Consider the following 27,967-nt stretch of genomic DNA (forward strand, 5'->3'; position numbering starts at 1 on the left):
CAGCTGATACTTCGATTGACTCCATTCAATTTTACAAATTGTGATCTTGCTAGAATTTTACTTTATTGTTAACAATAACATTGCTTAAATTGCTGAACGACTTGACGCGTGGCATTTAATTAGAGGTTAGCCAGCTTGGACGGAATCAACATTGTAGTAGATAATGGCTGTCTAGCGAGATCATCTTTCTCGACAGCTGTTTCTTAAATCTATCAATCTTTGGCAGTGTATTCAGAGTCGTAGTAACTTCTGTAAAGCTTGTGCGGGACCCACTATGTGACTTGCTTTGCTGTAGTCTGCATTGTGGCCAAATTATCTACACCTAGGCCAATTTGCCCGACTAGTATATTCTCGAGAACGTTGTGCTGATCGCGAGCAACAACATCCTTACCATGGTGATGCTTGCAAATATCACTCTCCGGTATATGGTCCTTCCAGTTGCGGAAAAGGTAACGCGTAAACTTCTTCAGCTGTCTGAATTTGCAATACGTGGCACCTTCTGCCGATTGCAGTTGTTGAGTTTGTATCAGAAATCCTTTTTCCTTAAATGTCTTTTCAAGTTTTTCGCGCTGCTTGGAGCGGCGCGACGAACGGCTCCTCTTTGCTGCTGACGTTGTCACCTGCCTTGGGCTCGCAAGTGATCTGTTTAGCTGCTCAGGGGGTTCCATTTGTTTATTGCAATCCTCGGGTTGGAGCGCTGCGTGTTGCATGGGACTATGGGAGCTGGAGTAGTTGGAGGGACTTTGCGAGGCGACTGGCACTAGGCTGCTCGGCAAGAAAATAGACGACGTTGGCGATTCTGGTGGTATGTGCAGCAGTTCCAGGCTGAGATCCGTGGAGGGCGGGGGTATATCAATATATAGTTTATCATTGCTGGTGCTGGATGAAGCGGATGTCTGGTACTGCTGTTGCTGTTGTTGTTGTTGCTCTCGTGATATGAACTCATAGCCCCGCAGGTTTCTGTCGCCGGTGCCATTGTAATAGCGATAGTTCCCTTCGGCATCCACCGACAGCATCTTCTTCTCCTCCAGCATAGGCTTAGCCCCACCCGTAAACTTAAACTTGCAAATGCTGACCTCGGTAGAGGGGCTGCCGCTGTGCTCGGCCGGTATGGGGGGGATAAAAATCGCCGATCGCTTACGTTTCCGCATAACAGGTGGCGTTACGGTGTCCATCGACAGTTCCAGCGGCTCTCGCTTGTTGGGTGAGGTGGTGATGGTGGTTATGGTGTCAAAGAACCCACTAGGTATTGGAATTTTCAATGATAGTTGATTGTCTTTTTCAATGGTCTCCACTTGTACGCCCAAGTGGCAGTTGCCCATGAATTTTTGATGGATTAACCCCACAGGCTGTAGCAACAGTTTCTCAGACACACTGAGCTCATTCTCCCTAGCAAATTTAATTGAAATAGGATTCATTGAACCTGTTGCATTTGGTAAGGGTGTTGCACGATGTGAGTAGCTTCCACACTCCGTAGTCGATGTGGCTGCATTTGTCACTGTCGACGGTTTATCGCTGTCACCGCTTGAGATTGAGTAACGATCACTGGATTGATCCCGAAGACAGAGATTCAGTGGTTCCTCTAGTGGAACGGCAGCTGCAGATGGGCTGGGCCCAACACGATGTGGGAGTATTGACGCATTTCCACCGGTTGGAAGCTTAGACTCAAGCAGTGGACCGTGCTGAGCGGACGTGGCCGGAACGTTGGTTGGGACGATGGTGCCATAATTTTTGTAGATCAAATGACAGATATCCGCCTTCTTTGGCTTGCGGCCTCGTCGGGGCTTGTAGTTATCCAAGGTGATCTCGCCCATGTAAGGCAAGTCAGCGTATTTGATGGCACCGCGCTTTGGGCTGGACACCTCAACCACGGACTGTAGCGGCTGAGTTGCGACAACCCGTATTGACTCCGATGGATGCTCTGATCGAAGGTCCTTGCACACTTCCTGTTCCTGTTGCTGCCGTTCCGCACTCCGCTGAATTTCGGCTATCTTCTTCAGCCAACTGCGTACATTCTCGTGCGACTGGCTCTGTGGCGGATGTGTGACTTTTACGGCGGGAGCTGCAGATGGAGCCGTTCGGGTGCTGGACAAATGGCGTCTCTGCGTTGCCTCATAGTGGGCAGCGTATTCTGCCGGCAAGGCCTGGTGGTGGAAGCGCAATTTGACCGCACCTGCATTAGATGTGGGGCGTTTCTTTGATTTACCCTGTCGGGGGGCTCTTTGCGTAGCCACGGCTACCTCCTGCACCGGGATGGGTCTGTGGGATTTTCTAGAATTCATCAGATTAGCCTTGAGCTGTTGCTTTGTGAGCGTGCTGCATGTGCCATGCTGCATTGTTTGCTGCTCCTCCGTTCTGCGAGCTAGCAGCGTCTTGAATGGGTAGTCCTGATCTTCATCGTGTGGATCATTGCTGGCTCCGTGCGAGATCAATGGATCATCGGATCCCTGTAGCAGCAGCTTATTGGTATTCAATGTATCCAGGCGCATGTGATCAGTCACTGACATGTGCTGCCAGGCTTCCGCTTCGACGATCTGACCTCCATCCGGGTCTAGCTTAATGCATGGCAGTATTGTAGCAATCATGCCGTTTGCCGGCACCTGAGGCAACTTGTGCGATCTTGTTGCGCTGTTGCACATTTGTGATTTGTTGTTTTTCATGCTGCTGTTGTAGTCACAAGCTTCATAGGCCATGACCTTCTCCCGCGTCAGATCCTCCATGTTACGCTCTGCAATGAAATAATTAAGACATGTTACATTCTGCCATCCCAATATGGTATAATTCTAACTATGTTTTATTGAGACACACACACTTTTCACGTCTCACATTTTTCACACGCCGGTCATCGTCATCGTCCGATCGTATCCGTATCCGTCTCTATCGGCGATGGTGGTGGCAGCACGGGAATTCTATTTAAATGCTCTGCGAACTGGCAAGTGGCGCTGTATCTCACACACACACACACACACACACACTCACGCACAGACATACATGAACATGCTTTTTTGAGAGAACGCTGAAATTTGTTTTTGTACATGAAATTCGATTCCCTAGACGAAAGTCTATGACCATAAAAGGCTTAAATGCAGGCAAACACCGAATCGTGTGCCAATGGTCATGTCCGACGGACGGTTTGAGTATTGACAATATCACTTTAGTCATAAGAATGACGGTGCTCACATTTTGCAATTATTCTGTATAATTATACCTTTCTCCTTTTATCGTTAGTGCTAGACTAGTTTATCATTGAGTCAGGCAGACTGATTGCTGGATTGAGTATTGAGTGGGACTCCTAAATGAGGAGTAGCCAAAGATTCACACGTTCTCTATCGCACTGGACTGGTTTGCTGCATCGCCATCGCGCGCGTGTACCTCGTGTTGACATCCAAAACTCAACTAGTTGCGGGAAAGTCACGAAAGGCATCATTTTGAAAATATGCTCCTTAGATGGACCGTAGCCGGAGACGCAGGCGCAGACGGAGGCAGAGGTGGAGGCAGAGGCAGAAGTAGGAGAGAGCAAACACGCCCCGCCACACAATAGACGAAGAATATAACGCTGAGCAGGCCAAATGAAAATCAAATTAAATTCTTCTGTTTCGCTCTTTTTTGTATTTATCATTCGTGGCTGCGGTGCGTTGTCGTGCCCGTCTGTATTTAACGCCAAACACGAAGATATTTCGTGTATTCATTTTTAGAAAAATCCAACTTGTTGCCGCGATGCTCGTTTCGCGTTGCTCTGCGGTCATAGAGCAGCCAAACGCGATAATAACACGCCGGACAAACCGAATTAGATTTCGTAAAATTTTAGTTCTGACTTCATTTCAAATTTCATTCATGAACTATTGGTTTTTGTTTACGGATTTAGAGAAACAGCTTGCATGTATTATCAGAAAGTAAAGAACTGCATCAGTTACAGCTATTTTGCAACGTAGTTGAGCTAAATATAGCTCAGTATGCTTACCTCTTAAAGGGTATCACATATTCGATCAATTTTCACATTTCATACTAGCAGCTGCAGTATTCAAGGTGTGTGCGAGCAGCGTCCCAAAGTTCTTGATTCTTCGCATAGGTATTCGCTCAGTTGATATCGCGATTATTTATAGACCTATGCGAGACTTCAAGTTAGGGCATCTGTATTTTGCCTTGCTTCTAGCGTAGGTGTATTAGTGTATGTGGCGGCTTATTATTTTCCGAAAAGGAAAAATGCCCTCAAAATATATGTCTCTGTTCGTTTATTTCGGGATGTATGTCTATATGTATATTTCTACATCTATATATGTATTTATAAACATCCACTCTTATGGCTCTAGATATATGCGTGTTTTACTGTGTGTGAGAATATGGGTCATAGTGGTCTCGTTTGATACGAAATTTAGAATCGTATACTTGATATTGGATCACAATTTAAAATTGATAATAAGTATTTGTATAAACTAAACTTTAAGAGTGTATAAATTTCTTAGAATTTACTTATATGAATATATCTTCTCTTATCCTTCTTACTTATACTATATTTTTAATAGGTGTTGAAATTATTTACATTTTTACTAAAGGTCTAAACAATTTGTCTCCTTGGAAAAATCTGAAAATGGGCTCCCCTCCTTTTATGGTATATGTTTATCTATCTTCAAGTGCTACTGACTTACATTAGGACGGAAGAATTGATAGATGGGTCGAGCACATTGTTTATAGCATATCTCTTGAGTGAATGAAAAACAATTTCAAATTATAAAAAAAATTAAGTCATAATATATGCAAATAGGCCAAATAAAAGTTTACTCCCTTTATATGCAAGATTTGATATGAAATTTAAATTTATTTGGCTTGTGAATAGGAAGTATCTGTGTACTCTATTATTCGACATGATAAATATGAAACAAATTGAAGACTTTTTGCTTAAATTTTTACTATTTAAATTGTAAAATTGTGTGATTCTGACTTGCCATATCAGCATATACAATATTACATTTGTTATTAATCCATTATTAATGATATAGGTGAATAATTGTTTAATTTCTAGCGAAGCTCAGGAGTGGCGATGCAGCTTTACACATATTCGCTATTACAAATTGCATAATTTGTAAGTAATACCTTAAAAGACGAAGCTTCACTGAAATATAAATTACAAGTTAAAACTTGTAAAATGGCTTGTAGCTCATTGAACGGAGGCATAGACGCACATAACGGAAAACCAATACACTCATCACACTTACTGAACGAGCATTATTAATTGGCTCGAACCGATCTAGCGCTCTCCGGATATGCTTTCGGAACTGGAGCTATATGTAGGTTGGATTTAATATTTTACATGTAGCATAAAACTCCATTAAATCGATTAATAAATTATTATTGTTGTCGTATTACTCCTTGAATTTCACATTATTTAGTTTAAAGTTCAATTGCAAATATTACCGTCGTATTAATGGAATTATATTGAAAATGGGAAATCAGGGTACAATGGTTTTGTTAAAATGCCAGAAGGAGGCGTGGCAGACCCCACAAAGTATATATATTCTTGATCAGGGCGACGAGCTGAGTCGATTTGGCCCTGTCCGTCTGTCTGTCCGTCCGTCCGTCTGTATGTTTGAAGGCGTCGATCTCGGACGATATAAGAGCTAGCGACTTGAAATTTTTAAGTACATTATTAAAACTGTATCTTCTATATCTTTAAAGCGAGAGTCGCCAAATTTTAAATGTTAATTTATATGATTTATATAACATTTCGATTTTTATTATAATTTACCCCCACCCCTATATCCACCCCTATATCCTCCCCTAAAATTGTAAAAGGCGTATTTCAATGCTAGAGACTTGTGCGTTGGCAAATGCACACATTTCAATGTTATAATCACGATCTGAAGACAGCCCATAGACACGAAAAGGTTTTAAACAATTAAGTTCCCATAGTAAGCCCACACTGCAGCCCGTGCGTATCTGTGCGTGCATCCGTATGTGTGTGTTTCTTGTGTAAGCAGAAAGACGCGAAGAATTATTGATATATTAGTTCTCCGAAGGAATCAGGGGATTTCCTAGTCGAGCTGTCTCGACTAGAGCTTTCGTATTTGTTTAATGTATAACATTACAATATACATACAGAATTGATTGAACAATGTTCTTTAAATTGAGTTGTGTTTGTTTTTAAGTTGTCAAATTATCGTAAGAATTGTCGTCAATAGAATAAATTTCCTCTAAGAATTGGGAACAGACACATTCAAATGAGTGCATTTTTTTTCGAATTCCGTTTATAAAGTCGCAATTAAAATTGAGTTATCACTTTTCTCACGTGCTCGTACAGGAGGTATACAATAAACTTAATCCAATCAGTCGTTTTATATTTATCACTGTATTGGTTGTAGGAGTGATGATTGCCATAAAGCAAACAAAATCTTAAATTGTGGGTATTGCACAGGCAATGTCTAGACAATGATGCAGTTTATTCGAGCTTGTTCGCCTGCACTTTTAGGTGAATAAAGTAGAAAAGTCTATGATTGACAGTGGGTGGGCGAGTTTACAAAATATGCTGTCATTTGGTACGTATGTATGTACGTATGCACATAGTTGACTACTCGAACCAGCTAACCAGATACTATTTACATTTTCGGATTTGGATGGCAGTGGTGCTTACATCACCATCGGCAGTACTCGGCGAGTGGCTTTGCAGTCCGTAGGTTGGTCAGAACATTGGCGGAGTGTATGTATTGCACATCTATCTGGCTCTGCGACTGCCACAGTTTCTGATAATATTTTTATAAATGGCATTCAACACCATTCATTTATTTCATTTTGGTTTTTGTTGTGCTTTTATTCAATACCTGCTGGCGGGTACGTACATATTTGTATTTATGGCCATAACTGCCACTTTGGCCGCCTACGCGCTGCCTCGCTCGCTCGAAGTACAACAACAATGCCACAGAACGGAAAGAGCCTCAGCGGGCAGAGGAGAGCGGCATATGCATGACAGCATGATACGCATGTAGCACAGGAGCTTTCTCATCAATAGCTTATACTGTGCACAATTCGCTTCAGGGGGTGCACTTCGCTCAACATCTAATTGATAATACATATATTAAAATTCTCTTCACGCACAATGCAAAACTCTCATCACTAACAAATCAAAAATTACGCGCACTACCGTTGATCCGTTCGCGGTGGCGGCATTGCGACTGCGCTTGCAAGACATTTAACGGACGCAAATTCGCATGCGCACAGCAGCTGATTCTGACTGACAGAGCTGCCAGACTAGCAGGATTCGCAATTAACTATTTGCATATTTTTTGAATTCATTAACAATATGCCATTTCACGAAATATAGTTTGACAGCAGTTGTGTGATAATCGTATTTCACAGATGTCAAAATTCGGATGCTAGTATTAAAAATAAGTGTGTTTACGCTTATAATATGTAATATGTTTATATTTAACTGTTTAATGTGGAAAGAATAAAATTAATCGAATAGAGCAATTGTTAGCTGCTTCTTTCACACGCTCTACAGTTTTGCACGCACTGTAAGCTTGAAATTAATATTAAGCAAGCAGTGCACTCGTTAAACAAGCAGTTCATTTGCCCGCAAAATGCAAAAACTTTAAATATAAGACAGAATAAATGACAAAAAAAATCTTATTAATAATAAAATTAGTTTGCTATGTATTTATTGTTTAGGCATATTTATTTGAGTCCGTCGATATTCTTCATATGGGTATTTCTCTAGAAAGGTCAACCGCAGCCAAAACATTCAAAGTCAATGAGGGCATGTTTTGCTAACATATTTTTTTAGAACTAATCTTTCAAATTTTACTAATATAAACCAATTATACATTTTAACATAATACATCTCGAAATATTGAGACATAAAGCCGAATAAGTGCAATAGTTCTGTTTTGAGCATTTCTATTGCACAGCCTGTTCTTATTATAGAAACACTATGCAATGAAATATGATACCTCGGATTTTCTCCATTTTATTATAATCAATACATTAAATATATTGAAAATCATTTTTAATGCTTTTACTCATGTAAAATTACTAAAAACTAAAAAAAAAAAAATAAAATAAAATAAAAAAAAGTATGGTGGCAAAAATGTCTCATTCGACACGTCATCTTCGACCCTGATTAAAACTAAAAAATAATAAGAACTACTCAATATTTTTGAATAAAATAAAAAACATTGTATAGATGTGCCAATTTCTAATAATTTAAAATTATTCGTAATAAATTATCACTTAAGGTTTCGTTAAAATCTCAGGTTGAACTGTTCATTTAAAAAGCGACTTACGTTTCTTGTACCCTGCGAACCTCTTGGTTTTTTTGTGATTATCTTGAAAACTAGCATTTGCCTAAAATCAGATTTAGCACCAACTATAGAGCTAATCAAGAGCTAAACTATTCACTATTCGTCAAAATAAAAAAATTTTTGGCATTCTTTTTTTTTAACTCAAAAACGTACGAATGTCACATTCGCCACTAGAGAATTGCCCATATATCTGAAAATATTCGATTCTTATGACACTTACGTTAACTTACAACAATATTTTGGCAAATTCCTAACAAAAAACTTTTTTTTAATTTGTGTGTGTTGTGTATTTATTCACTCAATAATTAATAAATTAATTGTTCACATCAATTTTTGTTCACATCAATATGCGAATAACTGTTATATTTTAGGATATTTTGGTTTATTTTTCAGAAGAGCAAGATAGTAAACTCTTGTGTAAACTGTTTCCATTGTTTCCATCAAATTTATTTCACAATCTCTGTTATATAATTATATATGTGTGAATTTGTTCGTTTTTATGATATAAATACAATATTAGGTAAGTCGGAGGTATTTCAGTTTATGAGTATACAATATATATTGAATAATTTGATCATACGGATTTAATGTATATTTATGTATAGGTATATAAGCATATGTAAAATAATAATTTACATTGGAAGATTGAGAAACTAAACATTTGATTTACAAATACATATTTAAAATGACATTAGAAAAGTATTAGGTTACAATATTTTATATGTATACATATATGTATATTTATTTATATAGTTTAGGATGCACATTTTCTCCAAGTCTTTTAAATATAAATTAATTTTCGGTTTTATCAATAGCAGTTGCAGTAAGATAATAAGTGATGCATATATCATATATTTATATAACATATATATATATATATATATATATATATATATATATATATATATATTATGGCTTATATAAACGTGCTTATATGACAGGTATTCATATGTATAGCTTATATATATAATATATATTTTACAGTAAGCTTGTCCTGCATACATGCAAATGTAGTACAACATCAAAAATAGAATAATAATATTGTTGGAGTAGAGAAAATAATTCAATTATCTTCTTATAAACTACATTCATGTACATGCAACATACATATATGCATGTATGTATGTTAGTATTTATGTATGTAGTTAACATCGACAAATAGTAAAGGATTTATGTGTCTATCGTTGTATATGGAATATTCGTAATAATTGCCAAATGGTGCGCTGCTTGCAATGAAAGGAACATTCTGTTAAGTAAACCATTTGCATGAAGTTCTTGGCGTTTCATTTATTGCATAGTATCACTAGCCACATACCATCCCTACATACGCCATAGCTGGACTTAATCAAGACGATTCAGCATATTGCAGTAACAAGGAGAACGCAGACAAATTCAAATATCTGCATATGCCTAATGCTAAAACACGGACAACCAATCGAATCTAATTGTGCGTGACAGCCCGAGTCGAAAATGCAATGGTGTTATATATTAGCAGAGCTTCTCTTTGGAAGTTTGATTGCCTTCGTGCATAGCGTAGTGCGAGCTATGACGACTATCAGAGCAGCAAATGCTGCGCTGAAGTTGCTTTGCAAAGTCAATGGTTTCCTTTGTATTTTTACGTTGTATGGTTAGTTATAGCACGTAGGTTGCCTACTTGCACTCTAAACTGTCAACCATTGGCACTCACTCAATGGCGTACACACACAATACGCTCGCACATGGGTGCAACTCATACTGACGCTTCGAAAAGGACAGCAGGAGCAATTTGTCAACTGTCGCCGATACAAAGGAGTCCGTCAGTCTGTTGCTGTGGTCTAAGCAAATTTCAAGGGGCGGTGATTGACGACCGTTTGAGACTTAACGAAATGCCGTTGAAATGTTTTCATATTCATAATTATTAAAGAAATGCACACTTGAATTCTCTTCGTCAAAGCGAACCAAAATGTCAACAACTCCGCTGACATGCCCCATTCTTCCTTCACTCGGATCGGGTCCTTTTTCGTATCCTTTTCTTTAAATTGAGTTCGGAATGTAGATTGAATGAAGGTTGGCTGCTCGTTTCGCTCGTGCACCGTAGGAACTTTTTGGTTGAGCTTGTGTATTTGTCGTTAAGTAAATATAGAATATATGCGTATATAAATAGCAATAGGAATATAGGGTTAAACTTTGGACACCATAGGAAAAAGCCTATACAATCATAATTATTAGCAAATAATGGCATATATCTGACAGAGCTATGCCTAATGCTTCAGATATCCCCAGGCTGGTTTTCAGCTCTTGCTTTCAGGTGAGGTTTGTACTTTGAAAACCGCTTGATGAAGTTGGTTTTGCGCTCTTGTTACACCCTGAACCCATTAAAAATGGGAAATCAGTGTATAATGTTTTTTTCAGGTAAGATTTGTACTTTGAAAACCGCTTGATGAAGATTTGAATTAGATTTTGTTTGTCTGTTTGTTTGATACTAAATCATATTTATGTTAAAGCCATCCTTAACGAATGTAGTGCCACATGGCTGTGGGCTTGCGTGCATTGTTTATCATGTCGTGCCAATGCTGACAACCAGTTCCACTTTCCTGGGGACCAAGTCCAAAGCAGCCGATTTCAGTTGCTTCGCTACCCGCACCAACCACATAGATCTGCACATATTAAAACAATATATTGTGTTACAATTGACAATAATGACCACGGTAATCTCACCTCAATGGCGGAGCTCTGTAAGTAATTTGATTGTAGATTGAATGTAAATGCCTCGTTCCAAATGGGATTGCTGAGGTCATCGGATTTCGAAATGCTTGTCTTTTTCTTCTTTATGCGCTTTCCGTTTTGTATCAGATATATCTAACATGAAGTCGTTTAATAAAAATAGATATTCAATTATGCTCAAATTGTTGCCGTACCTTGACATACGGCTCCTGAATAGTATCCAAATTTCTGGCTTTCATTATTACAATGGTCAGACGTTCTGCCTGTGGAAGGAAGTTCAAGGAGCAGAGCAGTTCTGGTCGATCCTCTTTAGGTTTCTTGGTGCGCAGCAAGTCGCCCCAGATCTAAGTCGAATAAAATAATAAGAAAGAACAAATGTCAGAACATTTTCGGAAATCATTGAGCACAATGCTTACCTCGACGGACTTTGATAGATCTAGGCCACCCACCGAAATACGAACTTCACCAATAATGTCGTTGTGCGAGTATCTATCGTAATCGAGAACCTGCAGGACAAGCTCTTTGCCCTGCAGCTGATCACGGGAAACCGGAAACTTGAAATGCTGATCAAAGTATGGATTCGACTCGCCGCGGTGTATATGAGTTTGACGCTTGCGATTATCTACATCTGGCTGAAGCATCAGACGCACGTAAGGGTCCCTGAAGCCGCCCTCCTCAATGGAACTCAAATTGTGCGCTGTAAAGGAACTCGAAGTGTTAAAGCTTTAGTTCTCAGATATGGAAGCTAAAATGTACTAACCTTCAATTAAGTGAACCGTTAAATCGAATAGGTGGTAATCATATTTTACCCGCAAGTGCAAACGGCCCACAGCATGGCTAGTTTCGGGGGCCGTCAGGTAGATTGGTCCATCGGGCATTCGGTATAGGTCCGGCTGTAGGGCACCCAGAGGCGAAGCAGGACCCACAGTTGGGTCAATGCCGGGCTGAGGACGTGGGGGTATGAGCAGTGGGGACAGACAGCGACCAGTATTCACGTTCATGCTCATGCCCTTGCTAACAACAGATCCAACACCACCAGTCATAACCATATTCGGTGCAGATCCAACACCGACCCCACCAGATAAAGAGGCTAGGCTGCTCTGGGATGGGCTTGGGGTCCGCATAACACTTACATCAGCTGAAGCCGGGCTGCTGCAACGAGCATCCAGCGAAATAGTCCGCATGGGACTGGGCGAACGGGCCAGATGGTGGGGAAACGCTGAATCACTCGGAAGAGAACTTCGTCCGTCGGGACCAAACGTCCTTATTTGGGGTGAAGAGCCGCGATGTCCCTAATATTTGACATTGCGTTATTATTAAACAGAGAACAATGGTTAGAGAATAGAGTTTTGGAGGAGTAAACTCACCGACTGCCGGGACGGAGCGCTATCCATACTGCTCTGACTGGATATTGAGGGTGTACGCTGTAGGCGCGGTGGAAAGGAACGGCTCTGATGGTGCAAGTGCAACGGGCTGTGAAATATCTCAGCAGGACCACGCAAAATGTCAGATGGAATCGAATTGGTCGGTACATACGGGATGCCATGAAGCTGTGTGGCCGGTTGTATTGTGTGTGACTCCTTAGAAATGTTGACTTCCTGCAAACGGCACAAATTCGAATATTTAAATTTGGAACTAAGGCGGAAGTGAATTTTGGTAAAGCACCTCTGAATCCGTCGGCAAATCACAACTGTCGCTGCCACTACCGGCGGACACACTGCCAATGCCGCTCGTCGTCGAGGTCACCGACGATGCCGAGGGCGGCGGCGTCATCGGCTGCAGCGGCGGCGGCGTCGTGGATGCTGCACCCTCGCTTCCTGGCAGCATTTGGGTGCAACCATTGCTGCCGCCACTGCCGCTGCCACTGCCACTACCACTACCACTACCAGTATTTTCGTCAGCCGAATTGCGGTCAAGTGTAACACGGCGAACGGCACCAACGCGCTCCTTGGCCATGCGGGACCACGATTCGATTCGCTTGTGTGCTAACCAACAGGCAGCCGGACCCAGGCCACTCATATTATGTATGTGTGGGCTTTGATCTTACGCTAAATTAATTTTTCTCTTCACTTAGCTGTTGAATCACGGATTCAATTCTCGGAACTCTTATTGTAGAGGGAGAGAGATGGATGTGGAATAGTACTCGTATTAGAAACTCGAAAGCTTTTTGTTGGAAGGATTCGGTGGTCTTACTACATGGCTATGGCAAACCTATTCAAACTCTATTGGTCCACGCTATCTGTATTATTAACAAGACTGTAAGACAAGTTTTGGCAAGTGCATAGCCTTGATATGCAATACCGTAATTGTACAAGAATGTCCGTGGCTCTTGTTGCTTATAACTGCGCATCACCTGCATCACCACAGAAGAGCATCGCAAAAAGCACGATTTAGGTACATGTGTCCAACAAGCAGCGACAGCCAATGGGCAGGATTGTAGCCTTGGAACGAGAAGTGTACCAAGTGGTAAGCCACGACTACAAATGTGCAGATGCAGATGCATTAAACACTGTTGCATACATATGTATAGTTCTAGTTCAACATTCCAAGGCCGTTCGCTTGACACGCCTGTGCCTAGCAAGGCAACGTCAGCAAATGAATGGGAATCAATCCCCAAGCGGCGATGCCAGGCTCGATGCCTACTCACAGTGTTACGCAGCGTATCGAACACGCAATAAGAATTCATTTGCAGTCACACCCAATACCATAGTTCAAGTAGATTCCTCAATGACAAGCTGGAGGGTTGACGATTATGTCCGATGAAGAGCAAAATGAACGGAGGGTATGTTTCTTGTGCAATACAATTGTAAACAATAAATGTATTTTCAAGTATTAAATAAATTAAATGAATTTAAGCACGTGTAGCAAATGACACCAAAACACACAGAGTGCGAGAGGGAAAGGGAAGAGCGAGCGAGCGAAAAAATCATAGACCAACCCCCATGTTAGTTCGGGATCATAAATATACGTTCTCTGTGTGAAAATGCTTACACATATACATACACATATAAAAAGCAAATGCAATGTGCAAATATATGTACTTTTATAAATGTTTATATATCTATATGTATGTGATGTACAGATCTACTTCGAATGCGTATGGTCAGTGAGTCGCGTGATGCACTTAATATTTCCGTCCCGGTCTGTGTATATCACATTCTCCTAGCAAATCATATGCTCTTTTCATGAACAAGTTTAAGTTACGCACATAATTCTAACCAGCTATTGTCAACAGTCGCGTTCGTTTACATGTGCTGTCTCATTAAGTCCCGGATTATGAGCACTTCCTACTAAAATATATAATTCGTATCATTGAGAGGCACCCAACCGCACCGTTGCTAATTGACACCTAAACTATAATCAAAGGGCCGACGGCCAAGCCCATTTTTCAACGCCAGCGAAGAACGATGACACCTAGCCACACACCCAGCCACACACACAGGCACAGACATATGCTCATATGCCCTTGTGGTGGTGGCTAAAAGTCCTATCAAATTCGCTGCAGAAAATGTGGAAAAACAACCCAAAATCAGGAAGAAAAGTGGACTCACACAACGTGCTCATATCATGGCGTAAAATTGCATAGAAAAGGCATTTTAATAGTTTGGCATTTCGCAGCTATCATTCGCATATAAATGTCAACCCCGAAAAAAGGTGATCCTACGTAAAAATATTCCGAGGGTTGTTGGTACTTTGAAGCAAGGATTCGCCTACGTGTACGTTCAAGGGTAATATCAAATTAAAATTTTCCACTTAGTTTAATTTGTTAAGCCTTGATTAATGGCATTTTCATAGATTGCTTTTGTAACGTTCTCGCCATTGATCTTCCTATCTGTCTGAACAATTGAGAACGTACCAAAAATAGTTTCAGAAAATAGCAACTATTAAGTTCCCAAGCGGTGCGAATAATTTAGTATTGATTGCGGATTACTAAGATGAGTGTAGGACAAAAATTCCATATTATTGATTGCGTCGGAAATTGAACATATTGATCCCAACTAGTAAGGCTGGATTTTTACTTTGACTGATTTTTTTCCTTTTTCTTAGCGCCACGTATATTAAAGTTGTCACTACATTTGATCATTGTCCGAATGGACAGATTTTAAATACACTAACACATTCGAAAAAATTCTATTATTATGTTAAATAAGGAGAGGAAAGTTATTAAAAAGCAGGCGATGAAAAAAAAAACCCTCGAAAACAACGAATATTATGAAAATGAGGCTGTTTATTCCGATAATCTCCAGAGAGCACATCTAAATTGTTAGTGAAAAATCAGCAAGCCCTCAGTTCCCCTAATTTTGGGTCTATATATTTATTGATTATGGCTTTACGTTTCCTAAATCGTTTCGGATGTGGCATCATTCGCATTCCTTGTGCTATTAATTTCCCCGCCTGCAATCCAATGTTTAATATGCAGGTGCGCAATATTAGTAAGAAGAATGCTTCTGATGCCATATCGACAAACGAACAGTGTCTATATGGGCGTCTATCTTTCCAAAACTGTTTTAAGAATACGTATGTTAATGAAGACCATATGCTGCAACCAGACACATAATACGTTCTCCTGCAGATATGGAAAAGAAAATAGAGCTCCCAAAAGTATAGGCCGAAAAGCGCTATCGTGGCAAATAAGGATGGAACAAGGATGGACGGTGTAGCCAAGCATAATACAGATCCAAATACATATATTCATTTATTTGTGTTCCGTGTGAGCTGAGAGGCCTGCTGACGTCAAGTCCTATATGTTAATTTTGAAATTCCAGTTTACTATACCTATGTGCATTTTATTTTTGATCATTTCTTATTAACCAAATTCTAATTTTCCTACTATAAGCTAGCTAATTAAATAACCATCTAACAAAATACTGTACACTTGAAAGTCTAGTTATAAATTAGCATATGTGTAGGAACAATCCAGCCTACTCATATTGTGTTTAGTAGGCTAACTGCGTATATTTAATGCAGTTAATGCAATCGACTCTAATCGGGCAGTCTATCTAAAATACAGATAATTTGTAATTTCTGTACAAGAATCTGCTGCCAAGAATCGTGAATAAAGTAGATAGTCGAGATATATCTTACACAATTTGGGAATAATGGGAAATGAATAATTTATTATTATTGATAATGAAATTGCTTGCGTTCTTTCGTGCTGGCGAACAGACAGCAAACGGGTATATCAGCTGCAATAAACTATACGTATATACAATAGTGTAGTCCCACCGACTTGTTCGCCATTGAAGTTGACAAAACAATTAACCAACAACGCTCAAAAGAATGGAAATTGGCTTGAAAATATTTGACACTGAGTAGGTTGAACGGAAAAGAGCAAATGGTATCAGCCAAACACAGTGGTCCAGTTCTACAGATTATACTAAGCAGGTATTTCCGTTCTTTAAGCCCATGTTAAGTCATTTAAATAATTGTGCCACAAACGATTTGCGTACAATGGTACAATGCCGTGCAAAGTCTGGAAAATTCAAATGCATTTCATAACAGACACGAGAGATGCGGCCGGAAATTAATATACAAAAACAGAAGCTCATTATACGCTTACCTACACTGACACATGGACGTAGGTATAGCGGTAACGGTAACGGGAACTGAGGAGGAGGAGGTATGTGAGAGCGGAAGATAGTGACAGAACGTGACACACAGTAACAAATTTTGATGTCCGGACTTGTCAAAATTAATCTAATTTATCCTAATTGTATGTGACTTTAGCTTGACTTATAGCCTAGGATCTCGGCTCAAATAAAAGTAAGTTTAAGGTCGGCTACAAAAAGTGAATAGTTTTAATATTAGAATGTTTGGAGGTGGCTGGATGATCTGATGATGATTTGAAAGTTACCCAAATAATAGAATGTTCTTTTTGCCTTGGCATTACAAATGCTTAGATTAAAGAATATAGAATAATTTGCATTTGAAATTTTTAATTCGAACCATTTTAGTCTTCATATAGCAATCATAATTAAATGCGTATAAATATTTTTGACTTGCCTGGAAAAAAGTATGTTGAATTGAAGAAACTATTCATTTTAATAATAATTACAGTTAATTGAAACTCTGAGATAGATACAAATTGCCTTACTATTAAAGGATCTTATTTATGAATATTATGGATTAGATTAAAACTGTTATTGCGCAATTGCAACCAGTAATAGAGCGAATGGTGAGAAAGGGCCAAAACACTTGTTGACCGGGATTTTATAAATGGGAAGCATTCGTTGATAATCCGCTCATGAAACGTCAATACAGCCCGTCTGGCTGTCTGTCGGTCTTTCTGTCGGTCGCTCAGTCTGTCAACATGTTTACAAAGCATCAAGCTGTAGTTCAGCCAGACATCCAGACCCGGCGGCTAGAAATTAATCAACAATACAATGGAAATTGTGCGGCTGCTAGAATGCAGTGCGGTAGCTGTGATAGCTTTTCATTGTGCCCAGTTGCTCCTAGTTTTATATCAATTTGTTATATAGCCCCGAGGCCACACACATTCGCATACGCACACGCACACACACATCAAATAAGGGATTTGTTGGAATGTGTTTAATACCAGTTTGTGTTATATCAATGCTCATACCCCGAACCCTTTCAGCATTGGATGTCTGAACGCGTCGATCGCGGAACCTATGAGAGCTAAAGGTCTATCATTATTTATGTGGGCGCCTGCAGCTCGCACTGATCAAATTTATTTAAGACAGTCGATTACTCTTCTCTTAAAATATATCACTTCGGCAGATAATATGGCTATCATTGGATCTCTAACGTAGAGGTGGAGCCTAGAAATGATCCTGTAGTTAAATATATAATTAATGCATTTCCGAACTTCACAATATTATTTTTTCTTTAGCAATATTATGCTTTGTATTAGATTTTCTAGGTAAGTAATCTGATACATAAAATAAATTGCTAAAATTTTCTACACTTATATAAAGGCAATTCTCAAAAAAAAAAAAAAAAACAAGTAAGAACGTTGCAGTCGGGCGTTACCGACAGCGGAATACTCATTCAAAATCCATCAACAATTTAGTAATTAAGTTTCGCTCTAATACTGTAGAATATACAGGTTTTTCCGATTTGCCACGCCCCTACTGGGCGTAGACACCTCATTTTTGGTCAGTTCTTAGAACGTGATAACGGTACCCTAACTGCAAAGTTTGAATACTTACCCTCAAAAAAATGTTAAAATTACAGGGTATTTTTCGATATGCCACGCCCCTAAAGAGGTGTAAAAATTATTTTTGGGTCATCGATAGAGGAGGTTACTGGTAACTCTCTAAATTTGAAGCTTCTAGCTATTATACTTTAGGAGATATCAACGGACATGTATCCGACAAAGCTTTTTGGTCTTGGGTGGTCAGCCCGAGTATTTATACAGGTCTCTGGTATCAATAGTGTCCAAAATATAGCAGAATTTAAAAAATCACTATATCTTCAGGTCCGATTTGCCACGCTCCTAATGGGCGTAGACTTATAAATTGTTTTTTGACTTTATAGAATCATAACATTAGCTGACGTGCAAAATTTTAGCACTCTAGGTTTACAACTTTAGGAGATACAGTTTTATCCAATTTGCCACGCCCCCAATGGGCGGAGATATATCCGCCATAGCTCGTGATCTTGGGTCGACGCGGACCTACATACCAAATTTCTGCTTTCTAGCTCTTTAACTAACATGATTTCTGGTATATCGGAAAATGCATTTTCCGATTTGCCACGCCCCTAGTGGGCGGATCGGAGATATATATGTGTTCCAAATTTCAAGTCTCTAGCTTTAATAGCGCCGAAATAGATTGCGTTCATACGGACAGCAATACGGACATTGCACAAAACCAATATACTGATTCTCTTTCGTGAATGAGTATAAAAAAAATAATTATAATAATAATGCCAAAACGTTACAGCCATTGCAAATTATGAGAAATTAATTTTTTAATAACTTTCATTGTGGACATACGATCTTCATGAAACTTTCAGATTATGATTATAACATGGATGTGCATGTATTTTCCAAAGCACAAATATCTAGTATTTGAAATACGCCTTTTACAAAAATGTGTTTGAGGGGGTGGATATAGAGGTTGGGGTGAATTTAAACAAAAACCGAAACTGTATAAAGTGCATATAAATCTACATCAAAAATTTGGAGACTTTAGCTTTAAAGTTGTAGGAGATATAATATATGATCAAGAATATATATACTTTGTGGGGTCTGCCACGCCTCCTTCTGCCTGTTACATATATTTCAACAAAACCATTATACCCAGATTTCCCATTGAAAATGGGTTCAGGGTATAAAATGCTCAAACCAGAGCTTTTGCAATTGTGTGTTAATATTAGTTTTTGTGTATTAATATTTTAAGATGTGTTATGAATAAATGTAAAATCAGATTATACAATATTAGTTACATTTTATAGATCAGTTATTATTCATTGACTTTGAATTTTTTAGCTGTGGTTGACCTTTTTGGAGACATGTCATATGTACATTTCCATACCCAATCGTGGAAATTACGTTTTTAATGCCCATAATTTCAGTTTTAGTATGTGTATATGTATGATTCAGAAGTTGGTCTTGCGGTTTAGATCAAAACAAATCAGATACTGCATTCATGCGAATAAAATATAATGCCAAATGCATCGAGAGGGTCTACATCAAAGACCAGCGACCTTCGACAATTTTGGCTATGCTAACCCTTTCCCATTTCAAAAATAAATGCTATTGTATCTACCGGCAAAACGCGAATATTTTGCACTGATGTATAGCCATTATCCGATTTCCTATTCTATTGTAATCTTATTGTTGACGTGCACACACATACAAGCTCACCAAATATACTAGGGAAGGTATCATTGCCAGCAGCGAGGATTGATTTGATGCATTTGTTTGGCCTTGCGTCAATCTTGTTAGCAATGAAAAAGATTTTAACAAAAAGTAGCTCGGATTATTGCTTCTTATTTTATTAGCATGGACTGTTTCCCAGTCCATTTCGCCAGTCCATTTCGTCAATTTTGCAATGAGTGCTTCGAGTACTCGAGATTATAGCACATTTTTATAACCAAAAAACAAAATAAAGCAACTGATTATTACTAATTGCGTGGCAAATTTAGCAATACTATTTATGGCGCTACAGAGAATTTATTACTTATTTATTTACTGCAGTCCCTCTCTTGAGTTTTTACTAAAATTAATTCAGATGTTTTTGGACCATGGACGAGTATTGTATACGATTTACCAATTTTAATTAATTTTTCTGTGGGACTATCTGACAACAAAATATGCGTAATTAAGTTGACAGCGTCGCAGTACAATTTTTCCAAAAATTAAGACATAAAGAATTCATTAAATTCGGTTTCTGCTTTCACAAGTTTAGACTTAAGGTGCTTATGATTAAAATCTTTACAACCATTCATTTTATAGTCTTTAAAAAGTAAAAAACTTTCATTTCAGATCTGACGTTCTGTTCCGTTTTTCATTGCCTGGACATCTGACACTACATTGTAATTGCTTATTAATTATTAATTTTAATTAAAGGACTGTTGGTCATTTAAAATATAGGACGAATGGAATGTGTGGATGGAGTTAAACCAATTCTCATGTAAGGTGCATCCAAATTCCCAACTGAAATCTCCAAAAAATCAAAGGCCACTATGAATATTTACAGCATTGCCAAAAAAAAAACAAGTAAGAAAGCTCTAGTCGAGACTGCTCGAATACGAGATCCCCTGAACCCTTGGAGTAATAGATATTTCAATAATTTTTCGCGTCTTTCAGCTTACACAAGAAACACGCACACACACACACACAGGCATACATACACACACACGCATACAGACACACATACACACACACGCATACATACACAAACGCATACACACACACATACACATACACACACACACACACACACAAGCACTCACGCATAAACACGCATGGGCTGCAGTGTGCGCTTACTATGAGAACTTAATTGTTTAATAACTTTTTTTATGGACGTACGATCTTCATGAAACTTTCAGATTATGATTATAACATGGATATGCATGTAATTGCACAAGTCTCTAGTATTTGAAATACGCTTTTTACAAAAGTGAGGATGAGGGGGTGAATTTAAGGGTGGGGGGTAAATTTTAACAAAAACCGAAATTGTATAAATTGCATATAAGCATACATTAAAAATTTGGAGACTCTAGCAATAAAGGTGTAGAAGATATAATTTTATAACTGGTTTTCGATAAGGTTTTTTATCGATAAAAAAAGATCGGGATGAGTTATCGAATTTTAATGATAAACTTGATATGCGCGCTGTAATTACGGACATTTAAAAAAAAATTTGAAGTCTCTAGCTCTTATATCTTCTGAAATCGACGCGTTCATACATACGGACAGACGGACAGACGGACAGACAGACGGACAGGGCCAAATCAACTCAGCTCATCACCCTGATCCAGAATATATATACTTTGTGGGGTCTGCCACGCCTCCTTCTCCCTGTTACATACATTTCAACAAAACCATTATACCCTGATTTCCCATTGAAAATGGGTTCAGGGTATAAAAAAAACATAAATAAATAAAAATAAACAGAATTGTAGTGGCTAACCACATAACATTACAGGATGCAGCTCACGTCAGGACAGGCTAAATGCTGCACACTATATACATTGAGTATGAGTGTATACATATATGTATCTGTCAGATACAAATCACATGTGTGGATACAAACAAATCCGAGACTATATACTTTTTTGTGCACTTGTGTTCGTGAGCTGTGCGCTCTTACTTGGCAAATTGAAATTTACGAGAGCATTGCAAGGGCAAGCGTTGAAAGGCTAAATTGAGGCTGACTAGGAGATACCCCTTACGTACATTGCGAGTCTAAGTAAATCCTCACTTGTTCACTTAACCCGCTAAATCAGAACCATTTTCAATTTCCATCCAGAGCTGAAAATATACTGCGCACACTCATATACAGGGTATCTAAGCAATATTTGTCCACGACTCACGAGCATCACATGAAACGTGTCACTTTAATTGTGACAGATTGTAGTAACAAACACACAAACATATGTGAGGGCTTGGTGTAAGGCTGAATGCTGATTGGGTTCTCTGGCAGAAGAAATATCAATAAATTATTGTCATAATAAATTTGATTACACCGAGTTCAAGCACCAAAGAACTTCTTCTAAGGCGACTTTAAGCTAAAGTTTAATCCAACTTTAAGTATGAGCGGCAATAAGCACGCACATAGCCAAATCCGCCCCATATTGCGACACGTCCTGAACAATGCACGTCCTGTGTCTCACGCACTTTTGCTACTTCAACAGCAGCAACAGCCACAGCCAAAGAACAGCAACAGCGGCAGCAGGAACAACAACAGTGAGAGTGAGAGAGCAACAACAACAGCAGCAACACCATTGTCAATATTGAAAGAGGCCTGCGCAAAATTGTGCACTCGCCTGGTTTGTTATCTAAAAATAATTATATTAACTTTGCTTTTTGGTAGCTCGGCTTGCCTCTTGTTGCCTGGCTGGCTGGCGGTCTGGCTGTATATAAACACACTTATGGGTTCTCAACGTTCTCAGTTCTCAGTTCTCAGTGTTACAGATTTTTTAAATTCTTTTAAAAGCTTGCCTAATGTACTACAAATTTATGATGCCTTTTTAACAAGGCTCCCTCAACCAAGGAATATTAGCTATCTGGGAAAAAGACAATGAGAATCGACAAAGGCGAAAAAGACTTTCACTTCTTTGAATGTGTCACTGAAGCACTTGATGAAAGGCTGACAACTAAGAATTTCATCAAAATTCCTGTGATCTAAATTATATAGTATATGCCCAAGGCCTCATTTATGCCGCCATGAATTGCTCTAAGGTGCCAAAACAAACTTTTTTGATGACAACATCTCAATGTTCATCATATACATACACATATACATATATGCATATATTTGATATGCAAATTCCCAATATGAAGGTAAAAATTGTGTTTTACCTGCTCTCGTTATGCAAGAACTTAAAATGTATATAAAGCCTAAGCAAGTAAATGTGTAACTTAATATTATAAACTTTGCATTTCGAGTGAAGCTCGGATACAAAGGATATTAAGGTCCTTGTAGGTATGCTTTATGTACAGCTCAGCTCTACGCTGTGTACACCTAAAAGCCACCTGCTTCAATAATGGCAAACAACAAAGCAACAGTTTCGACGCAGCCACAACGACGCAGGAAAATCCATAAAAAAAAACACCTTTCTGGCTCACTGGCCCACTGACTCACTGGCTGCCAAGAGTAGACTTTAGGTACCTACTTGGGCGCTGTCTTTTTAACAAATGTTTGATATTATTTGATATGATACAGATTATATATAGGTCAAAGTGATTAACACGACAGCTTAAACAAATATCCAATTTATCGAAAATGACAAAACACAAATATTCTATTAATTAGATTTCTGCATTTAATTTTCATTAATTTCACTCGGGATTCGGATTCGGATTTAGATTGAAATGCGAGTTCGGGACACGAATTTTCCACGTACCACACGTAAGAGCTGCGCGCGTACAACTGACTTTGATTTTCTGCCTTTTTGGCCACGACAAGGACGAGGACGTGGCCACACGCACAACAAGTTGCAAAATTCGAGTTGGTCGAGGTCGAAAATGACGAGGCCGACAATAGCCGACGACATTGCTCGGCCAAATTTTCGTGGCATTGAACTACGAGTTCGCAGCTTCGAAAGCTTTTTCGCAACTTGTTGCCCAATCAGCTGTTGCACTTTCTTCACTCAAATTTATAAATGTGTGTACCTCTATCTGACAAGGGGACATTGCGCAAATGCCATAAGAAATTAAAAAGGAGACAACAACAAAATTCTATTAAACATAATTAAAATTTGTAAAGTTGTTTTTATGACGTATCAGTCCGTAAGCCTACATACAATCTTTACATTTGATAGAGCTGAAACAGCTTGTTCCATTAATCTACAGCTACAATTCCATGTTGAGGATTTACTTTTTGTTTTCTTATTTGTCAGCATTTAGTCACAACAAAATAAAATGGCTGATGTTCGAAAAAGCTGCGAAAGCTTTGACAGCGATGAAAGCGCTTTCGTGTGGCTGCCAACAACTTCACTTTAACGTAACCTTAGATAAAGATACATGCATACATATTACATACATTTATACACATATATAGATATATATATAAATGAGTGCATATACATGGTGGTACCAATACAAATATACACAGTCAATGTAACCTTTCTGGTTTTGCATGGATGCGACTCAATAATACAAATGTACGTATAAATGTATAATAAACATGTTTGGGCGCATGCAAACGTAGGTTTTGCTCTTCTCTGCTTATGCAGGAAAAGGGTTGAGTACGAGCATATGAAATGTTGAAAGTATTGATGTTTAATTCCGTTTCAATAATCATACATTATCGCACACATCCAGGTATGAGCTTAGTCAGTAAGTAGCAAATGCAGAAAATAATTAAAAACTAAGATAACGAATCCATTTTGTTGCTGTGTGGCGTTAAGTAACTCAGTTCATGTTTTTGTATGATAAATATTGCTGACCTTGTTAAAATGAATCTCGGAGTTCGTCTGAGTAATACTAGCCAAATTGACTGGATGGTTGGTTCTACTTTTCATAAGTTGAGGTATTGTGTACATAGATAACAGGTAAGTAACAAATAAAATCTTCCGTATCATGGTCTTCCAAGCAAGCTTCTTCAACTTTAATGATATAGTTATAAAACTGTAGAGTTTAAGGTTGTGAATAAAGGCACAACAATAAAAGCGTTGGCAATTCGAATGCAAAAATCGAGGTTACGCACGGACGGGCATTAGACAAACCGAATATACTGTGATGTGACCCTTACGGTGAAATTTGTAGACGAGTGTTTGGAGGTTCTATTGCAAATAAGGCTAATTCACTGGACTGCTTACTGAATCACAGGGAAATTGTGTGCGCATATGTGAATATGTCCTAACTTCATCTTGATATGTACATTCGCCACTCAAACACGTTCATCCACGTCAAGTTGGTGAAACACTTTTTTCATTTACCGAATAATAATAATTGGATCGACTTGAGCAGAGCTCTGAAAATGCCAGAACACAAGCTTACGTAGAACTTGAAATAAATTATATGTATATCTACTATCTATGTATGCATACATATGTAGGTTACACAACGAATTGGTAAAAAGGCGGCAAAGGCAAAGGCGCCACGAAAATTAGAATATGTCTTCGTCTCTGTTGGAGATGCTTTGTGGCAGTCATCCCTCTTATGAATAGGCCATGAAATAGGTTCATTAGTTGAGTGAGAATACAAATGGCATGTGTCGTCAGTAGTTAAAGTGTGACGCACACCGACTCCAATACTTTGTTATATATGTATAAAGAAACATATTTTAGGCACCAGAATTTAAATTGCTTTCAATTAAAAAAAAAAATAATAATAATAAAAAAAAAATATATATATATATATATATATATATATATATATATATATATATATATATATATATATATATATATATATATATATATATATATATATATATATATATATATTTTTTTTTTTTTTTATTATTATTTTTTTTTTTAATTGAAAGCAATTTAAATTCTGGTGCCTAAAATATGTTTCTTTATACATATTTGTCATTTTATAAACTTATATATATATATATATATATATATATATATATATATATATATATATATATATATATATATATATATATATAAGTTTATAAAATGACAAATATTTAATAATATAAGTAAATCATATTTGACGTCATCAAATTCTCTTAATTACCTCTATATCTATTCAAAAAACAAACATTATTTCACGAGCAAGCAGCAAGTAAACATATATAGACGTATATCTAATAAAAAAAAATATGTTTTTTTGAGTTGGGCATCACGCGCTCGTACTATGCGCCGATCTCAGAAAGTAGAGGTGAAGACTTTTAATTTTATTTGTAAGTCCGTGTATTGCATGCGCAGATCAAGTTTATTTCAAAATATGTTAACTTTTTCACGATAGTGAAATGAGTATATTGGTTTTGTGCAATGTCCGTCCGTCTGTCCTCATGAACGAACTTTTTTCGGCTCTATTCATGCTAGAGACTTGATATTTGAATTTATAAGGTGAAATTTAATATATATAATGTAACTTATAATGTAAATGGGTAATCTGCATTTTGTAACGCCCAACTGCAACGTTCTTACCTGTTCTATTATAAATTCATCTTAAAAGCCAGTTATAAAATTATATCTCTTTCATATTTAAATCACCAAATCAAAATCTTTTCCTTCAAATTTAAATATTCAAATACTAGAGATTGCGGTCGGACAGTCTTATGAAGATCGAAGAGATAAAATATCTACAACTAGGGTTATTGGACAATTATGTTACCATAGTAAGCCCACACTTTTATGTGCTGAAAAAAAGCGATGAATTAAAACAATAGTTCCTGTAATCGATTAGTTTCGACTATATATGTTATCTATTTAGTATATTATATCTATTTAAATATCAAGGAAAAAACAAAACACAAGCAAGCGATTTATTAAGTAAGAAAGATGAAACCGGCACTACCGTTTCCAGAATTCTTCACGGTCAAACCGTCTTTAAAAGCATTTATATTCTTGGTCTTGGATTGTCAGATCCAACCGCATCCACATTGGAGTGTAATGCATTTTTCGAGTGATCGATGGAGGATCTCAAGAGTAACTTAATAATCATATTTTTTGTCTTCTAGCTATGAAACACTAGCAGATCTAGACATCTGGGGCTTTTCATGCCGCATCTCTTGCTCTTGGGGCTAAACACTTTAGCACTTTAAATAGCAAGGTCTCTTACACACCGGGCAGAGCATATCGGAAAATTCTCTAAATTTAATACGGTTATAATCTAAAATTAATAACGCCAATTACTTTCCATTCATACGGATAGATCAACGTGCAGCTATTGAAGATCTTAGCAATAGTTTCGTGTCTATACATGTATGTATGTACTAAATGGCGCGTCTGTTTTTCCGGAATATATTTCAAATTTCAAGTCTCTAACTTCAATAGTGACTTTTAAACGAACATTGCACAAACCCTAACTTTAGCTTCATCGATAAATATATACATGATAATAAAATTGAATTCTCTGATCTTTTTTTATTGAGCTAAACATAAAACCAGATCAGACTTCAACCAATCAGCGTACTTCAAATAGAATTCTATTACAATTTAGTTAGTCCCCAGATAATATCAAGGTCAAGTATGTAACTCAACATAAATAGCTAGAGATCGATGTACACACTTAAAATTAAACACTTGAGACCACAGCCGTTGCGCTGCAGGATACTCAATTGCGAGCTCCCTGGCGGCAGAGTGTCTAGAGTCTAGACAAGTGCAGTCTGCGCAGCTGGCAAATGCATAACGGTCTACGTTCAGGTAGAGCCCTCAGCCTCACCTGACCAACAAATTTTCAACAGAATTTGTTTCAGCACTGCGCAGGCTAATGATATTTTAACAAGATAGCGGGATTTCCCAGCTCTCAAGAACTTCGAGTCAAGCGGCGGACAGCGTGGCTAAACGGCCTCTAAGTCTCAGGGTAGGTTTCATTCATGAAATGTGTTGGAAATTGGAAAACATCTTGAGAATACCTTAAAACACTTGACAGTGAAGCCTCTTTCACAGTTGAGTTTCTATTCATTCATAAATTGCGCGTGTTTTTCGTATTGTGCATGGAATCTTATCAAGTCTAACCCAATGCACGTTAGAATAGACTAGCCGAATTTACTCTGCCCATACTACGGCAAGCTGAGAACTTTTAGCAATTCTTATGTATGTAGTTGACGGCAGCTCTCAAATTAATATCAAAAATAATTTGATTATGGCTTTCCCAGAAAATATAAATACATACATAGCTTTATTACTGATTGTATTGAATTTCTCTACAG

At 38.1% G+C, this 27,967-nt stretch overlaps 2 protein-coding genes and 1 long non-coding RNA gene across 8 annotated transcripts in view; 1 reads left to right on the plus strand and 2 right to left on the minus strand.

Moving 5' to 3' along the window:
• Positions 1–46: 46 nt before the first annotated feature.
• Positions 47–6,991, minus strand: LOC108613685 (uncharacterized). Of its 2 annotated transcripts, none has more exons than XM_018007307.2 (2): positions 6,831–6,991; positions 47–2,728 (listed from the first exon to the last, which is right to left on the minus strand). In XM_018007307.2, the coding sequence occupies exon 2, from the start codon at positions 2,718–2,720 to the stop codon at positions 273–275; it is 2,448 nt and encodes an 815-aa protein (XP_017862796.1). In that variant the 5' UTR covers positions 2,721–2,728; positions 6,831–6,991; the 3' UTR covers positions 47–272. The 2 variants fall into 2 exon arrangements, with proteins under 2 accessions (XP_017862796.1, XP_017862795.1); XM_018007306.2 differs by lacking the exon at positions 6,831–6,991 and adding an exon at positions 3,209–3,527.
• Positions 6,992–7,392: 401 nt separating this feature from the next.
• Sytbeta (Synaptotagmin beta) overlaps positions 7,393–27,967 on the minus strand; it is a 35,345-nt gene continuing 14,770 nt past the window's right edge. The window contains exons 1-8 of one of the 5 annotated variants that reach the window (XM_089469179.1): positions 23,304–23,575; positions 12,660–13,097; positions 12,362–12,592; positions 11,755–12,286; positions 11,411–11,691; positions 11,189–11,338; positions 10,989–11,129; positions 7,393–10,927 (exon numbers count right to left, since the gene is read on the minus strand). In XM_089469179.1, the coding sequence (XP_089325305.1) occupies positions 10,781–10,927; positions 10,989–11,129; positions 11,189–11,338; positions 11,411–11,691; positions 11,755–12,286; positions 12,362–12,592; positions 12,660–13,013 (1,836 nt within the window). In that variant the 5' untranslated portion in view covers positions 13,014–13,097; positions 23,304–23,575 and the 3' untranslated portion in view covers positions 7,393–10,780. Of the gene's footprint in view, positions 10,928–10,988; positions 11,130–11,188; positions 11,339–11,410; positions 11,692–11,754; positions 12,287–12,361; positions 12,593–12,659; positions 13,234–23,272; positions 23,576–27,967 lie in introns of those variants that run through there. The other 4 variants (XM_018007309.2, XM_089469177.1, XM_089469178.1 and 1 more) reach the window with 4 other exon arrangements.
• LOC149269485 (uncharacterized) lies at positions 15,058–15,867 on the plus strand. The gene is made up of 2 exons (XR_016270123.1): positions 15,058–15,512; positions 15,568–15,867. It is a non-coding gene; the product is annotated as an uncharacterized LOC149269485 (long non-coding RNA).

The sequence above is a fragment of the Drosophila arizonae genome, chromosome 4, assembly GCF_054131065.1.
Source record: "Drosophila arizonae isolate 15081-1271.41 chromosome 4, UAZ_ARI_1.0, whole genome shotgun sequence".
Lineage (NCBI taxonomy): Eukaryota > Metazoa > Arthropoda > Insecta > Diptera > Drosophilidae > Drosophila > Drosophila arizonae.

Excerpts from the sequence above, each read along its gene's own strand:
- LOC108613685 (XM_018007307.2), bottom strand. The coding sequence starts at position 2,720 with ATGGAGGATCTGACGCGGGAGAAGGTCATGGCCTATGAAGCTTGTGAC.